Here is a 19277-nt window from a genome sequence, read left to right on the forward strand (position 1 = left end):
TTTGTGCTGTTTTTAGGTTAGTACAATTGAGTATAAGTGAGTATACTATCTGTTGGCTTCTGCCTTACAAAACATTATTTTAGTTATGTACATAACAAATCAGTGTACCTCTGTCTGTACCATGTTCACTCTACGAGAGCGAAGTTCCCTCACACAATTGTAAATATCTACAACTCCTTCTCTTTCAGCCATGTCCAGCATGATGTCTATGACAATAAAGCAACCTGTTCTGCCAGCTCCAGCGCTGAAACAAGAAAAAAAAGTAATGTAAAGAAAAAAACAAAACAAAACAAACAAAACAAAAAAACGTCTCAGAGCAATATATTTTCTACTAGGTGTGGACTAACCAATTTATGTTGCTGCAAATGTTTAGATTTTCCTCTTTTCTTTTCAAATATCTGGTGTCAATATTACCATGTTATCATATTTACAACTCACTACATTTTGGTAATGCCTTCCTGCTACTTTGTCTTTTCAGACGAGATCAGGAAAGCCTGCTGAATGCACAATGTCAATTATCTAACCTGTAATAACATATTTTTCACCTTTAAATGTTTTATTCATTTTCAAAATAAAGAAAAGGGGAACCAGTATAAAGGTAAGAAAAATAATGCACAGACAAACCACTGACACAGCAGAGAATCAATTGGCTCTCAAAGAAAAACAAGCAGATGGAGCCATAGAAATGTCAAAATGGGGGAATAGAGTTGAGGCTAAATAGAGTCAAGGGTAAAAAGCGGCATGTGTTTTGCAGATATGAGAATAGAATGAGTAGCGAAATCAGACATAAGTAGGGGAAAAAATGTATATCCATATTGCAAATAAGGTGAGGTTACAGCCGTTTCACACCTGTATCAGCTCTATGTCAGCCAATTCCTACTCACGCACAGGTGAATAAATACCAACTCTCCTGTGAAGTGGGTGGACTAGGGTGTTTAAAAGAAATGTGTGCAAAATAAAATTAAAATAACTACTGTGGAGTAACAATACATCTCATTTAAAACTTACATGAAGACACTAAGATCGAGTATTTTTTTTGAGTCGAAAATTACCTTAAACTAGTGCTGGGCGGTATAACCAAAAATGTATATCACAGTATTTTTCAAAATTGCAGCGGTTTCACGGTATTTAACGGTATTTCGGGGGAGGGGGGGGGTCCTCAGTATAGTGTCGGGTGGTCAACTTTCCTCCATGTCTCCGCAGTTCTGCTCGAGTTTTCCGGTGGTCCTCACCATGGTACCCGGAGTCTCAGTCAGGCCGCACGGTAACTCTCCTCCATGTCTCCGCAGTTCTGCTAGAGTCTCCCATGCCCGCCCGGAAGTCATGTGCCCGCTGGGAGTTGTAGTCCCCTCCCAGCTCCTCACAGTCAGTTCAGTGCGGCTTGGACTACACTTCCCAGAAACGCTGTGCGGCCGGAAGTTTCTCTACGCCATCACGCATTGGAGTTGGTTGCTATGGAAACGGTATTGTGGTATGTGAAAAATTCATATCGTAAAGAACAAAACACACCGGTATTCGGTATGAACTGGTATACCGCCTAGCACTAAGCTGTCCAAATATATCCACAATGTTTATTATTACATATAAGCACAATGTTAAATAAAGTGCAACACCAATACAACACCAGAGAAGCAGAGGTCAATCAAAAATCAAACCACTATGGGCTATGACCCCAACTCCCCCCACTAAGGTATAAGGTGCATAGAAAGTGCCGTGTATGAACCAGCTCATACATAAAAGTCCTGTAACTCACCCATGCTGTATATGTAGGTATTGTCTTGAACCCCGAGTGCGCTTTTGCTCCTTCCTCAGGGGGCTACAATGCCCTGCGCGGGACTGGTTTTTCAATCCCGCTCCCGATGATTATTTTGACCAATTCCGCCTGCTCCTGGTGACTTTTTTGACCAATCCCACTAAAATGTTTGTCCAATCCCGCCCATTCCCGCTAACATAGGAATGTACATAAACTAGAGTGCAATACTCCATACATACTCCCCATGTATTTATTTTTTTATGGGACTTTTTTATGGCATATGAAGTGACCAAAAATACACAATTTTAAACATTAGTATTTTTTTTTTTACGTGTACACTATCGGCCGTGCAATTTAATTAACATTATTTTTCAATAGTTCAGACATTAACACAAGCGGCGATACCACATACCTATTTATTTTTATTTTTTTACATTATTTTATTAAAAAAATGGGAAGGGGTAAATGGAAACATTTAAGGGTGCATTCCCACCTGGCCTATTTTGCTGCGTATTTCCTGCTGTGTATTTTCCTACCCATTGACTTCAATGGGAAAATAAAATATGCAGGTGTAAATACGCAGCACATACGCCAGGTGGGAACGCACCCTAACACTTTTTTTTTTACTTTTTGTTATAGTTCCCATAGGGTATGTGCAGACTGCAGAGCATTGCACCCTATACCCATGTGTATAGCAGTGTGTGTGTATGTACATTCCGATACAGGTGGGAGTATGTGCAGAGTATTGCACCCTTGTCTGAAGTAAAAAAAAATAGGGTGCAATGCCCTGCACATACCCCCGCCTCCCCCCCCCCTGTATATGAATTTACACACACACTGCTATACACATGGAAGGGTATGCAGACTGCAGAGCTTTGCACCCTAAGGTCTGCAAAAGAAACTAGGGTGCAATGTTCTGTCTGCAGTCTTCTCTGCAGATACCCCGCCCCCATGTGTATAGCAGTGCAGAGCAGACTGCAGATAAAAATGGGATGTGCTCTAGAAGATTTTCATTTTTACCTACTGAAAGAGGTCCGAGCAGCGAAGTTGGCGGCTGAAGATGGCAGTCTAGGGCAGGCGTTAGTGGGAGGCGACAGTAAGGAGTAGCAGCAGCCCCACCCTGGTGAGTGATTGGTGAATGTACTAGGAGGGTGGGGCTGCCACTGAGTCTGCTGCTGCTGCCGGGTCTGAGGTTTCTGCGGGATTTGTGTTTCCCAAAGGCATAGTGCCTGACTTCCCACGCCCGCCCGCAGCAGCCTCCTGATCGGTTTTGCGGTATATGAAAAATTCTTGTCGTAAAAAAAAACGGGATTCGGTATGAACCGGTATACCGCCCCGACACAACCTTGAACATTTATCTTCAAGATCCATTTTGCTTCCTACTGCAGGAGAACTATTTGTCAATCCATGAAATGTATTTGTTCAATACCAAAAAATAACAGAGCCCTCGGATTAACACCATGTTCATCCAGAACTTGGTTGATTAATCTCGCTGAGCCCTTCTTAATAGAATGTATATGTTCTCTAAAACGGATTTTCAATATAACATTTATGGCAAGTACATTGGATGGCGTAAACAACAAAGTTTGTCAGGCAGCAAAAGAAGTATTTGAATTTTAATGCCACTCCCCCCAGGGTAATACTTTTTTTCTAAACATACCTGTGGGCACCAAGAGCAACTTACACACTTATGGTTGCCCAGGGAAATAGATCTACTAAGCCGATCACTCATACGTTCACAAACCTGTATCATGCTATGGACTAGTAAATCACTACACCTACAAGCATGAGGGCTTTTGATTTTATCTTGCCATAGATTTTATAATGGTTTCCTATTGGTATGGACATCTGGTTCAGGGAACATATACATTCTTTTAAGACTAAGAAGGGCCCCCGAAGATTAATAAACCATGTTCTGGATGAACATGGTGGTGATCCATGAGATCTATCATTTTTTGACATTGAACGAGCTCACAATGATGATATGAATCGATGAAATGTTCTCCTGCAGCAGTAAGCAAAATATATCTTGAAGACAAATGCCCAAGGTAATTGCGAAGATCCAGAGTGTTATTAAAGGGGTACTCTGGTGGAAAATATTTTTTTTTAAATCAACTGGTGCCAGAAAGTCAAACATATTTGTAAATTATTTCTATTAAAAAAAATCTTAATCCTTCCGGCATTTATAAGCTACTGTATACTACAGAGGAAGTTGTATTTGTTTCTGGTGCTCTCTGCTGACACCTCTGTCTATGTCAGGAACTGTCCAGAGTACAAGCAAATCCCCATAGCAAACCTCTCCTGCTCTGGACAGTTCCTGATACGGATAGAGGTGTCAGCATAGAGCACTGTGGTCAGACAGAAAAGAACTCCAAAAGGACATACAACTTCCTCTGGAGCATACAGCAGCTGATAAGTACTGGAATGTTTAAGATTTTTAAATAGAAGTAATTTACAAATTTGTTTAACTTTCTAGCACAAGTTGATGTAAAAAAAAACATTTTTTCCACCGGAGTACCCCTTTAATAACAGTCTCGATCTTAGTGTCTTTATTTACGTTGCATATGAGATGCACTGTTTCTCCACAGTAGTTGTTTTATTTTAAAGTGGTTTTATTTGCACACTCTTCTAGTAAATTGTTTCTTGTCACCTGTATGTGAGTGAATAGGGGTAATCTTGTGATGTTTGTTAAACTAAAATAAAGAGAAAGTTTTAACAAATTTTCCAGTGAGTGTCTCCTATTATCTCCTGTTTGGTTCGTTGCCTATTACTGTTGTTTATGGGATCTGAACACCACAAGGATTCCAGCATACGCTCCACTGTCCATGCTGAGATGTTTTCCCAGGTGGAGTTCATAAGCTGGTCTTGTTGAGAACAACTGTGCCGACTGCCGTGTCTACCATTTCAATATTTTAAATAAGGGTAGGAGTCTCCAAATGTTAAAGTGTAAGGCACAGCGGGTGTTAGTATCTGCAGTTCATTCCTTCATTTTTTGGAAATGCAAAATCTCTGTAAACCCTTCTGAATGTGTGGGGGGATTAGTGTCTTTTCATTTCTAAGGAATTTCTGTTCTTGCAGCCATCAGTAAAAAGCCTAATAAGCCATAGGATAAAACCTTCAGAAATCCCTGAATAACTGACAACAGTAAGAAGTCTGGTTATCACATAGAGAAACATTCATGATCTTATGGATATGCGCAATGTCTTGTTTCCACAATGCCTGCAAGGGGGAACAAGCCCACAAGATGTGGGTCATCATACCAAACATTTCACCAATAATGTATCCTATTTCCCCATCCCCCCAAAGGATCTGCTATGATAGTTCTTAAACTGAAAATTTGGAAGGGTGCTGTAGAGGAAGAGTCAAGAACAAGCCAAAAAAAATGCAGCATGTTACAATACAGGGCAATGGGAGGAGACCCATACAGCAAAAGGAAGAAATACAGGAACTATCAATAAAAGGTCATAAGGGAAAAAAATATAGCAGACAATTAGCTGGAAGACACAATTCAGGCCCATATGTTGAGGGCATGACTGTCGCTGTGCAGTAGGGTTTGCCATATTGGGGTGCCAAGAACCCAAAGAATCAGGTGGGTCCATGGATTTTGAAGAAAGGCTTCCTTAACCAGTAGCGAGCTCACAGGAAAATGAAGAGCATAGTGGAGCTCCTGAAGAGTAGTTAAGTCTCATCTTTTGCATTATTTTCTTCTCAGGCATATGACAACTTTCAGAGAGGAAGGGTCAAAACTTGGAGCACATTGGGCTCTTGAGCTCAGTCTATCTCTATGTAAGTGTCAACCAGCTTGTTTAGCAAAGGATTAAAAGGATTAAAAGGATCCTGTGTTTGAGCAATTTCAGGGAGGCCCAAATATAGATGTTATTTTGTCTATTTCTGTAGTCAATGTCATCGGGATGGTAATTTATAATCATTAAGTAAGAGGCTTGTTTAGAAACTGAGCCCTGTAGGCCCGGAAGAGATGTAGAAATATATATGGACATTTATCAACGGGTTTAGTCAGGTTTTCTTTACTATAATTGTCGCAAAATTGTCGCAACTGCGACTACGCGATTTTTCGTGCAACATTTTGACTGGAAAGCGAGAAAAGCAAGTTTTCCAAAAATTAACTACGTAGTAATAATATTAAAATGGACTACGGGTAGTCAGGTATTTATTAACTGCGACAGTCGCAACTCTGCAAAAAAAAAGTCGCAACAGGGTTAACAATTGACTAAATTTACTCCAGCTCAAACATGGAGCAGAAAAAGCTACTACCAAAGGAAAAAAGGAAAAATTGCTTACGTGAAAGAAAATTATCAACAGGCTGAAACCAGCTGATAAATAAGTCACACATAAGCAAAACAAAATTAAAGAAAAATTACTAAAAAAAAAGAATACATAAGCAACATTGATAAATGTCCCTCATAATTTTTGACAGTTTAGAGGTCATGGTGCCAGGAGAGCTGTAAGTCAGAGGAAAAAGCCAACATGTCCTTTCAATGTAATGACCGTAACATCAGATGGTGTAAGACCTGGGGTCAGCAAGGACAGATGACAAATAAGCAGGCTTTGGTGCAATGTAGCTCTGTGTGGTAACTAAAGGTCAGTGGAGCTGGCAAACTGATCGTCTGATAAGGAGCCAGAGTCCATGTACGAATTCTCACCATAAAAAGCAGTGAGCTGCAGGGCCTGTTTCTTAGGTGGCGAGCCTCATGCCCCAATCATCCATCCAACCAGTTTTATCAGATTGGTAAGGGAGTTCACCAGAGTACGTGAAAGCTTCCTTGAGAGAGTATTAAACAGCCCGAGATCTCTTAAAGATTAAGGGCATGCTGGAAGTAGGCTCCTGTATTAGAGCCAGTACTGTCCCAGGAGAAGGGGCACATTCAGGCACAACATCAGCGGCAGGCGCTTAGATATGCAGTACTGTGGTGTGGACCGAGTCATGGTTGTGCCAGAAGGTGGTTTGGCAGAGCTGGTATGGAGTCTGGTAAGCCATGACGAAAATAATGGTGAGGCATCTGTTTCTTGCACAGTATGGGTAGGGGTGGTCTTACAAGTTTTTTTGTTCTACTTGCCTCCTTTACAGGGCCTCAGACAGAGCAAAGCTCAATTGCATCTTACCGCCAGCACGTCCAGGCCACACCCACAATAACATATTTTAAGCTATTACACCCTTTTTGTCTCTGTTATAAAGGGAGTTTCCAGTCAGCATATTTTTTAAATAATTGAGTTCAGATAGGTTGTAATTAAAAAGAACAAAATATACATTTTCCTTCCTCACTCTGCCGCCGCCAGTATAATTGGTCTCTGGTCCTTTTGGAGTGAGCCTATGATTTCCTAACCCTGAACTTGGAAGCACTGAAAAGCAGGGACTGGAGCTCCAAAATACAGTGAGGAAGGTAAGTGTATGTTTTACCTAAAAAAAAAAACATGCTGCACAAACCCTCTAGGGGTTTTTCACACATGCAATTTTGACAGCTTTTCTTACCCACGGATATGTGCCTCCTGAAACCTGGTAGTTACATATAACAGGTACCTTTTGGAAATATATCGATCCCCAACTACCATTACGGTCACTATTTCACACATCCTGTTCTTGTTGTAAATTCCTATAAAACTTTTGTAAATGACTGAACTATATCTTGCTATTACTTAGAACATTTTAGAAATATATTATAAAGTTTGTGAAAGACAAGCAACAAGCAAAAGTAAAGGGTTAGGGAATACAAAATAATGTAATCTATATTAGACAAGCATCTTACATGGTGTATGTAATGAAATGTAAAAGCCTTGCGGTGGAAAATGTTTCCCAATTCCCTACACCTTTGTGTTTCATAAAATTGGCTTCATCTGAGCATATCGCTTCCATGTACATTATAACTTCACAAACTTCATTTTCTCTGGTATTATATATGCAGCCTGCCCCTGGAAATTTACAGATTAGACCATCATGCAATCAATGCAAGCTTTCTGTAGTCCTAGAACCTAGGGTGGTCTGCAAGCATTGTTATTTTATACTGATCAATACTGCATAATAACAATTTTTTCTGCCATGCTTTAAATGCATTAATGCCCTTTAAATGGGTTTTTCAGTTTCAACCAATAATGCTTGTTGCTTGTATAATGAAAAGTTATGTTATTTTTATAATTTTCTTTGTGTTTCCTTTCTCCGGGTTTTTAAGGGATCTGTTTGCTGTAAATGTATGAGATCACTCATTGTTTAGATAATGATATCATAGCTGTAACCATCTATGCCCCTATGCAATCATCAGATGACCCAGACAGATCCACCCCTGATGAAGGTTTCCATGACCACCAAGACATGACACCTTGAATACTACGAAGAGCTGATATACAAAGTATCAAAATAAAAAATAAAAATGACATACCGTTTTATCATACAATGTCTTCTATTTCTCATTTTACACAAGAAAATCATATGTAAAATTGTTCAAATAAACAGATTTTTAAAGATAGCGGGGGACATATGCAAAGACTTGTGTATTGGTGCAGTTTATTAGCACCACAATCAGAGCTATTTGCACCAGATTTTTAAAAGTGGTGCCTGGAGTTTTAAAAATTTGATGCACATTGGTTCCACGCCCCAAAACCTGTATTTCTCCATTTCACTAGTTTAATGCAAATCACTACTATGAAGTGAAAGAAGATGATGAAACCAACACAGAACACCCAGGTTGATATCTTCTGTGCCCTCACGTATGGCAGGGATGCTTCAAAAAATGTGCTATGGAGGTCCAGAACAGCCTCACTATCTGACTGGCAACATTATAGTAAGTTTTAGATACCATAATTGACTTGATTTTGGCATCTGAATGGTTAATGATGAAATTGGACATGTTGATGTTCAGCATTATTGGCGAGTCCTGGCTGCTGATAGCAGCAGAAACTCAGTAGGTATGAAGTACGCTCAGCTTATGAACGCATAGCATACTCCAGGAACGCAACTAGGGCGCACATATATGTCTCATTTTGATGTTAAACTGTAGAACAGTTTATTAAAGGGGTACTCCAGCCCTGAGACATCTTATCTCCTATCCAAAGGATAGGGGATAAGATGTCTTACCGCGGGGTCCCGCCACTGGGGACCCCCGCAATCTTGTATTCGCCACTAACCTGTTTGAGCTGCACACCGTGGTGCCAGCTCACAAACAGCCGGGTGGCGACCACTGGGCCGGAGTATCGTGACGTCATGACCCCGCCCCCGTGTGACATCAACCCCCACCCCTGCTATGCAAGTCTATGGGAGGGGGTGTGACGGATAGGGGATAAGATGTCTCAGGGCCGGAGTCCCCCTTTAAGGAACATAAATGACATTTTACCAAAATAATAATAAATGAATGACATTTTACCAAAATTAAAATAAAACATTTTTGAAAATTTGTGTGAAAAATACATAATGTAAAAAAAAAAACAAGTAAAATAAAAAATAATTATTAACAATAGTTCGGCACTGTTGCATGATGGTATCATTAACACCAGTAAAATTGTTGTATTAACTGAGACACTTTTATGCACCAGAAAGTGGAGATAAGCCTCTGAATATCTAGGGTTAAACAGGCCCTGTCAGATACAAAAACATTTTATCATCTTAGCAAAACATTAATCCTTATAATATACTGTATATACTAGAGTATAAGCTGACCCGAATATAAGCCGAGGCCCCTAATTTCACCCCAAAATCCCAGGAAAAATTATTGACTCGAGTATAAGCCTAGGGTGGGAAATACATCATCCCCCCCCTGTCATCATCCAGACCCCCGTCATTAACACCCTCATCATCATCACCGCCTGTCATCATTCCCCCTTCATCATCACCGCCTGTCATCATCCCACACACCCCCTTCATCATCCCCTTGTCATCATAGCCTTGTCATAATCCCCACCCCCCTTCATCATCCCCTTGTCATCATCCCCACCCCCCTTCATCATCCCCTTGTCATCATCCCACACCCCCCCTTCATCATCCCCTTGTCATCATCCCACACACCCCCTTCATCATCCCCTTGTCATCATCCCCTTGTCATCATCCTCTTGTCATCATCCTCTTGTGAACTCTCCTCCCTCAGTGGTCTTCAACCTGCGGACCTCCAGAGGTTTCAAAACTACAACTCCCAGCAATCCCGGGCAGCCATCAGCCTGGGAGTTGTAGTTTTGAAACCTCTGGAGGTCCGCAGGTTGAAGACCACTGCGGCCTTCGACATCATCCAGCCCCCTCTCACCCCCTTTAGTTCTGTACTCAGCTCCGCTCGGAGCTGGTCCGGTGCTGCAGGACTGTCCGGTGGGGAGGTCGTCCGGTGGGATAGTGGTTCCGGGCTGCCATCTTCACCGGGAGGCCTCTTCTCCGCGCTTCGGGCCCGGAATAGAGGCGTTGCCTTGACGATGACGCAGAGGGACGTTGGTAATGAACGTACCTCTGCGTCGTCGTCAAGGCAACGTGACTATTCCGGGGCCAGGCCCAAAGCGCAGAGAAGAGGCCCCCCCGGTGAAGATGGCAGCCCGGAACCGCTATCCCACCGGACGACCTCCCCACCGGACAGTCCTGCAGCACCGGACCAGCGCCGAGCGGAGGAGAGTACAGAACTAAAGGGGGTGAGAGGGGGCTGGATGATGTCGAAGGCCGCAGTGGTCTTCAACCTGCGGACCTCCAGAGGTTTCAAAACTACAACTCCCAGCAAGCCCGGACAGCCGATGGCTGCCCGGGCTTGCTGGGAGTTGTAGTTTTGAAACCTCTGGAGGTCCGCAGGTTGAAGACCACTGAGGGCAGAGAGTTCACTCGAGTATAAGCCCAGGGGGGTGTTTTCAGCACAAAAAATCGTGCTGAAAAACTCGGCTTATACTCGAGTATATACGGTACTTCATGAGAAAATGTTATTTCCTTTTTATAGAAATCATGGCTTATAAAATCATGGATTTGTCCAAGCTGAAGCACAGGCATGGACAAAGTCCAGTAAGTGAGGGTGGGTTTTGCTTTGCTTCAGCCTGGATAAAGTCATGATTTTATAAGCCATGATTTCTATGAAAAGGAAATTACATTTTCTTATTAAGTATATTAGAAAGGTTAATGTTTTGCCAAGATTTACAACATATAAATGGTTTTTGAATCTGATGGTGGCCATTTAGATGCACAAAACACAACGCCACGTCTCTTTTAAAAAATTGATGTGTAAGGTGCTACAAAAGTAAAAATGATGTGTAAAATATCAGAATATGTGGCGCTAATAAGGTGCGCCACATTTTATGCATGTGCAGTGCATATAACATGAAAAAAGCATAACTAAATTATTTTAATATCCTTCTCGGTGACATTTGAGTCATTCTAAGGGTATGTTAACCCTATATGAGCTGTGGATTTTATCATTGATTTAACAGCATAAAATCTGCAGCATGCATTAGTAGAATATACAGTACGTGTTAACCTTAAACGTGACTATGCCTCATTTATGATTTCTTTGTCAATTTACCTGCAATGCACAACCAGTGGGCCTGCATTGGCTGGGCTCTTTGATTTGACTTGCCGTACAAACCCTAGAAGTCCTGTTGCATGGTATGGCACACCATGATCAGGCCAGCCTGTAAAGTGGAACTGACGGATTTCCCGTATTTCATGTATACCTCTCTGTCCACAACAAAGGAAAAAAGATTAATATTGATGTATACATATTGAACGTTGTTGAAAAAAAATACTATTAAATTAATCCATTACAGCGGTGAATCATCTAAACATCGAATCATCTAAATAATAATGCTGATTAGTCAATAATGGAAATATATGTTAAAGCTAATACAAAATATCTGCATAAAAGCTCAATGAAAATACATGCATATATTCTAAATTGAATATGTTTTAATAATAACCATAATAACAATAGAAAAGTGTTATGGTTCGAGTTGTAAACGGAGGTGTTATTTGAAGCCTCTTTTCTTTACCTAGGCAGAACAGTAGGTATGGTCTATATTTCTAATATGTTCTTTAAAATAAAAATAAAAAAACGAAAAACTATTCTGTGTACTGCAACCACTTACTGTTAGAAAAATGAAAAGATACAATACAAATCACAAAGAAAAGAGGTTGAAACATTCATATGAACTGAATTCACCCCAATTTTTCATACTCTGCCAGAAAGATAATAATTTAGAAAGTTTTCATAAATCTCAATAAATACGACATTTTAAGGCTGTGCTTCCATTTCTAATGGGATTGAATAGGACTCCATCTGTTTAGCAGATGAATCGAGTGTATATAAGATTTAATAAGAAACTTCTCCAACTGGAGGTCTTCACACTTCCCTCATCAATGCAAACATATGCTATTCGGTGCAATTTGCAGACTTCACAGGGCTGGGATAGAACTTTCAGTTCACAGCAAAAAGTTAACTTAAAATAAGTGGGAAGCAGGGTGGTCAGGAAAATGCAATGCTCCTTTTATTATATAGAGGAAAAGAATGTACTGGCAATGAGAAACGAACAGTTTAATACTGTCATGTGAAGTGAGATAGAAATATTGGGTTGTCAAGGAATAAAAGAATATTGTGGCGGAAAAAACTCTTGGGACCGACACAGAAAAGTATTTATGAACTTTTCACAGACAGTGACAATGTTTCATTGCATGTAAAATGTTTTATAATTGTTCACCTTATGCATAAAATGTTACATTCCTATACAGTATAATAACACAAAGCAGAGGCGCTCCCTGTGGAGGATCACACGTGCTAATGCCGGACAGGGACGGGGCACAGATGGTCTCTTACCCGCTCCGGTTGTGTACCGACGTACACAACAATGGTCAGCACGCGTAGAAGCAAGGATTATTGTGTTCGTCTGCAGCCTTCCCATAAAAGCTTGTAAGATCCAGTGAACTTGGTAAAAGGTAGGGATTCTCAGGCGCTGACAGGAACAAAGAGGCTTCAGGTAGGTAGGTTCAGGTATAAAAAGCTTTATTCAGCCAAAATGCAACGCATTTCACTGCGCCTGCGCAGTGAAACGCGTTGCATCTTGGCTGAATAAAGCTTTTTATACCTGAACCTACCTACCTGAAGCCTCTTTGTTCCTGTCAGTGCCTGAGAATCCCTACCTTTTAATAACGGCGTTTTGGAAGATCTCATCAAAAAACATTAACTACAATCCCTTTTGAATTCCTGGCCACAGACAAAAAACACAGCATGTCACAAATGCTGTGCAGTCAGTCATGGTGCGAAAACAGCCTTAGAATAAAAGTACTTATGTGAATTGGCAACAGTTCAATTAAGCCATTGACACACAGGAAACCATTCTTATGATTGAGGTGGACCCAACAGTCTGACTCCTAATGATCAGACACTCATCGCCTATTCAGAATGTTGGTCATGGAAAACCCATTTAATATTGCCTCTTGACATTTAACTAAAGAAGTACGCCTAAAGGAGTTATCCGGAGACCTAAACAGAAAAAAAGTACTCCACATGGTGTGGAACGTTCTTAAATAGTCCCCTGGCTTGTTTCTGTCCTCCTATGTTCCCGAGTGCCCGTTCTACTCTGCCTGCCCCTCAGTTTTCCTCCTGCATGCCACCTAAAAACTACATTTCACGACAGTCCTTGTTTTCCCTGTAATTATGCCAGCAGCCCAGTGTCAAAGGCCAGCCAAGCATTCATGCAGTGATATGTCATTGTAGGGGCCCTGGCTTACCGATGTGACATTAAAACTGAGCCTTGGGGAATGGTGTAGGACATAAATGAATATTCATGAAAACAAATATGTCTTTTGATATGCAGTGCAAGAATCACGAGGACTCACCTTTTCTACTGCAAACGTTCGGATTACATATTCTGCAAGTAACTCTGTTTCAATAAGTGTCACTTTAATATCTTTATATATTTCTGTATCATCTGGCCAGTATTTACAGCATTTTACCTGGGAGAAAAAAGACATGACAAACTACTTAAAAAACTTTATTTTAAGGCACTACATTCGTTTTTATAAAACAGAGCACATATTATATAATCTGTACAGTGACCAACAATAACCGCTTCCAAACATTGGCTGCCACAAAGCCTAACATAATACTGATATGCAAAGTGCACAATCCTGTCGGTACAGACAGGCAGCGCAGGTGACACTGATGACAATGCTGCTTACCTTGTCCGTTCTGTGCTTCTGTGAAGAGCTGATTCTCTTTGATATCTTCAGCTCCAGGTCCGACTTGGAGCATGGGCGGAGGTAAGTGATACACCGCTGCTGTTCTCTGCTAGGTCAATCTGCTAGTAAACAGCAGCAGTGACATCACTAAGCTCCGCCCATGCTCCAAGTCGGCCCCGGAGCAGAAGATACAGGAGAATATTACCGAAGAACGACTGCACGGTACAGGACATGGTAAGTACATGTTTTATTTATCATGTTTACTTAGAGGAAGAGTTTTGTGAGATACATCTGTAGATAAATCTGCATTATTATTAATTGACTATAATGCATAAAGGCTTTGTCCACCTTTATAAGCTTCTTTCCATAATACAACATTTAAAACATATACACTAAAAATTTGTGTAAGGTTTTGATTAAAAATTGTTCTACTATTTTACAGACTTATACATCTCCTTGGTTTTAATCTACAAACAAACATTAAATCTGACTGTTCTGATCCCATTTCTTTTCGATCCCATACTTCTTACTAATATATATTTGTTCGGGGAATAGGACTGAAGAGTGTTTTCTGGCATACCATATTCCCTCCACCTCTATTCCACAAAGAGATAAATGCATTTGTTCATTGATCAATCCATTGTATTATACTGTATAAACTCATCTCCACTTTTAAGTAGCCTGTTTGTAACAGAAGTACGTTAACATAACTATTGGGTTGTTTATAATGCTTATTAATGCTTGTAGATGATATAACATTTTATTGTAGAATGTATCTGTTGATGCTGATCTAGAATATCAGTTATATGGATTTCTGTATTGCATTTCATACATTGCATTCATTATTCTATATTCTGTTAAATTTAGAAACATAACTTGTGCTAACATATTTAGCAGCTTGTACAGTAAAGGAATTCACATTGATACCTGTTTCTAGGTAGGCATGCAGCAGATTTTGAAAATCACAGCATGCTCTACCTTTTGGGTACATTCAGACAAGTGGATCCACAGCGTATTTTACGATGCAGATCCGCCGCTGAAGGACCCCTACAGGGTGCCTTTAGATGTGCCTGCTCGGAGCGGCAATACGTCACTACAAGCAGACACACTGCCGCGCATGCGCGGTGTACTCGCACACATAGCGCCCGCTCCCCCTGCTCCTTGAGCTAGGCCAATCCGCGATGTGCGAGTATACTGCACATGCGCACATCGCAGTGTATCTGCTCGTAGCGGCGGATTGCCGCTCCAAGCAGGCACCTGTAAAGGCAGAATACAGTGGTCCTTCAGTAGTGAATTCACAGCATAATACGCACTGGGGATCCGCCCGTGTGAACGTACCCTTAGAGTGGATTTGAAAGCAAGTGGATTTTAGCACAGATTTTGGGAGTATTTTATACTGTATGTATATTAGCTAAGCATATTTGCTCTGGTATACAGGAAAAAAGACCCATGAACCTTAAGACTGTGTTCCCACTCATTATTTTTGCCAAAATCAGAGAGTCAACATAGAGAAAAACTGTGATGGAAAAAGTTTTCCCCACTTATGGTTTTGGTAATAAATAGAAACTGACTAAAATTAGACTAAAAAAATTATTAAAACTGTGTGTAAACATAGCCTTCAACTGCATGCAAATATTATTCTTCTTGTCTTACTTAAATGACCAGTGCAAGACATGTAAGGGCTGGACATGTGGTAAATTAACAGCAATAAATTAACAAAATAAAATGTTATAAATTTAAAACAGGTAGAAATTATGGCAGTGTTAATATATACAGCTGAACCTTTATGTGTTCTGCATGGAGAGAGGAAAACCGCTGCTAGCTGTACTTCACAATTTAAGGGATATAAAGAATCTGCTGTTAAGATTTTGGTGCCAAATACCATAGGAAAACCTTCAGAGGGGTCATGGAGTCCAGGCTTTGAAAACTAAAAAAAAAAACTGTTTTGGTTTCCTAAATATTAGGAAGGTGGTTTTAATGCTATGAATGATTAATGTTTGATAGGGAAAGTAGATTGTGATCCACTAGAAAAAGGGACTGATGTAAATGATACACGCCCGTGGTCAAATCCTGGGAAAAAAGTCTGGGAACTCACCCAAGGGGTGGTCCTGCAGGACTCCTGCTAATGGGAACAGTGGGGGAGATTTATCAAAACCTGTGCAAAGGAAAAGTTGCCCAGCTGCCCATAGCAACCAATCAGATCGCTTTTTTCATTTTACAGAGGCCTTGTTAAAAATTAAAGAAGCGATCTGATTGGTTGCTATGGGCAACTGGGCAACTTTTTCTCTGGACAGGTTTTGATCTCCCTTTGTGTTCCTGCTGTGGAAAAAGTGCATGAACTTAGTTCCCATGCGTTCCTGCAGGACTTGAGCCTTGATATACGTACATTATATGAAAATAAGGGGGGGGGGGGGGGCGGGGGAAAGACATAATTAGGCTAGGAGTAGGTCATTTTTTATTTCTTATAACATTGTGCAAAAATATTACAAGATAATAGTAAGGGTCACTGCCATTACACTCAGTGTTGGTGCATCCTTAGGCTAGGTTCACACGGCCGTTGTCACCCGTCTAGATTTTGTCCGTTATTGCCTCCTAAACGGACCATTCTATTAACGGGTGCAAAGGGATGCTATTTAGTGGCATCCGTTTGCATCAGTTTTTCATTCGTTAGTATCAGCTGTCTACAGACTCCTGCAGCCAAGACTACTACTACTCCCATCATGGAACATACTTCTTTTCATGATGGGAGTAGTAGTTTGTGGCTGCGGGAGTCTGCAGGGGGCTGGGAGGCTAGATTAGTGCTTGTACTACTACCCCCATCATGGAACAAAGTCTGTTCCATGATGGGGGTTGTAGTACAGGGGCTGAGAGATCAATCGCACTGGGTCTCACTTCTGAGACCCAATGTGATCAAAAGTTATTAACCAGGGGAGCGGGTGGCATGCTCCGCAACCCTGCAATGTAGATCGTGTGCGTGTTTTACTTCCATTTTTAAATACCTCTCAGCTGTGTTTTTAAAGTCATTAGTGAGGATTGTAATGCTGCACTGCACTGGCAGCCGGGGAAGCATTGCCCGTCTGCCCTTGTAAGCTGCAGGAGGGCACGATCTATAGGTAGCGCAGCAGTGGGCAATATACATAGCTAGTGCAGTGGGGGCCAAACATATAGAGCTATATGTATAATTCCCCCCCCCCCCCCGCTGCGCTAGCTATGTACAATGCCCCCCACTGCGCTAGCTATGTATAATGCTCCCCGCTGCGCTTACATATGTCCCTGCAGCAAGTGCATACATAAATCCCTTGCAGTGCTATCTGTGAAAAGTATACTATCTGCAGCACATCTGCTGGCCGGGAAAGGCAGCGCAATGCCGCCCGCTTCCCGGCCAGCAGATGCGCTGCTGATAGCATACTATTCACAGATAACGCTGTGAGGAACATATGTGTATAGAAGCGCTGCAGGGGGACAGATATATAATGATATATAACTGTCCCCTTGCAGCGCTTCTATACACATATGTTCCTCACAGCGTTATCTATGAAAAGTATACTATCAGCAGCACATCCTGCTGTTGGTCGGGAAAAGCAGCACAATGCCGCCCACTTCCCGGCCAGCAGATGTGCTGCAGATAGCATACTATTCACATATAGCGCTGTGAGGGATTTCTGTATGCGCTCGCTTGGGGGACATATGTAAGCGCAATGAGGGGCATTATACATAGCTAGGGGGGGGGGGCATTATACATATAGCACTATATGTCTGGCCACCCACTGTGCTAGCTATGTATATAGCTCACTGCTGCGCTACCTAAAGATCTTGCCCTCCTGCAGTGCATCAGGGCAGCCGGGGAACGCAGCGCAGTGTAGTGCAACATTACAATCCTTGTAATAATGACCTTAAAATTAGGGCTGGGTATACCAGTTCATATTGAATACCAAAATTTTTGTGCTGCACAATATGAATTTTAACCCATACCGCAGTTCGGCCCCTCCCCCTCGGGAATGAATGAATGAGCCCAGCGCTGCGCTGTCCCCACATCGGGGAACTAATCACAAGTCACCCGCGAGCGCTGTTCTGCCCCCCAATTAATTATCAGCCCAGCGCTGTCCCCATCGGGGGAAATACTGATATGTCACCCGCATGCGCTGCCCTCCTCATCCTCATGTTTGTTGCGGCCGCCGGCATTGACAATCTATACCAGTGGTCTTCAACCTGCCGACCTCCAGATGTTGCAAAACTACAACTCTCAGCATTCCCGGACAGCCGTTGGCTGTCCGGGCATGCTGGGAGTTGTAGTTTTGCAACATCTGGAGGTCGGCAGGTTGAAGACCACTGCTCTATATTGTGTGGTATCCCTATGCCCGGGCTGCAAAAAATAAACAAAATAAACTTTAACTTACCCCCTGTTGGTCCGGTACCGTACTCATCTGCTTCCTAGTGAATGGAACGTCGGACAGCCCTCAGCCTATCACCGGCCGCAGCGGTGTTCCGCCTCGGCCGCTGATAGGCTGAGCCCACTGTCATGTAAGAAGCCGCCGAGAGCTTCTTACATGACAGTGGGCTCAGCCTATCAGCGGCCGAGACGGAACACCGCTGCGGCCGGTGATAGGCTGAGGGCTGTCCGACGTTCCATTCACTAGGAAGCAGATGAGTACGGTACCGGACCAACAGGAGGTAAGTTAAAGTTTATTTTGTTTATTTTTTGCAGCCCTGGCATAGGGATACCTTCACAATATAGAGCAGTGGTCTTCAACCTGCCGACCTCCAGATGTTGCAAAACTACAACGGCTGTCCGACGTTCCCGTCCCTAGCGTAAGGCCGACGTCGGAACATATGTTTATTTTGTTTACCTTGTGTCTGCGGCGGAAACAAGCAGCACGAGGAGGGCAGCGGGTGACATGTGAGTATTTACCCCGATGGGGGCAGCGCTGGGCTGATAATTAATCTTTGTTGGGGGGGGGGGGCAGAATAGCGCAGCGCTGGGCTGATAAGTAATTGGGGGGGGGAGGAAATACCTTTATATACCGTGGAACCACCGAAAGTTACAAAAATACAGTGATACGCAGTGGTCATACCGCCCAGCCCTACTTAAAATTCCCGCAGGGAGCCCTGAATGGCCCCTCAGAGCTGGCCATTCAGGGCTCCCCACGTGGTATTTGAAAATTAAAGTAAAACACACACGATACATCACAGGGTTGCGGACCATGCCGCCCACTCCCCTGGTTAATAACTTTTGATCGCATGGGGTCTCATACGTGAGGCCCAGTGCGATCAATCCCTCAGCCCCTGGACTACTACCCCCAACATGAAACAGACTCTGTTCCATGATGGGGGTAGTAGTACAAGCATTAATCTAGCCTCCCCAGACTCCCGCAACCTGGAAACTACTACTCC

At 42.2% G+C, this 19277-nt stretch overlaps 1 protein-coding gene across 11 annotated transcripts in view; it reads right to left on the minus strand.

The window, feature by feature from the left end:
* Positions 1-19277, minus strand: part of PTPRM (protein tyrosine phosphatase receptor type M) — an 898578-nt gene that overhangs the window by 43313 nt on the left and 835988 nt on the right. For all 11 annotated transcript variants that reach the window (XM_056521605.1, XM_056521601.1, XM_056521594.1 and 8 more), the window contains 3 exons: positions 13545-13661; positions 11236-11390; positions 109-244 (listed from right to left, as the gene is read on the minus strand). In XM_056521605.1, coding sequence (XP_056377580.1) covers positions 109-244; positions 11236-11390; positions 13545-13661 — 408 coding nt within the window. The remainder of the gene's footprint in view (positions 1-108; positions 245-11235; positions 11391-13544; positions 13662-19277) is intronic.

Source organism: Hyla sarda, chromosome 5, assembly GCF_029499605.1.
Source record: "Hyla sarda isolate aHylSar1 chromosome 5, aHylSar1.hap1, whole genome shotgun sequence".
In the NCBI taxonomy this organism is placed as follows: Eukaryota; Metazoa; Chordata; class Amphibia; order Anura; family Hylidae; genus Hyla; species Hyla sarda.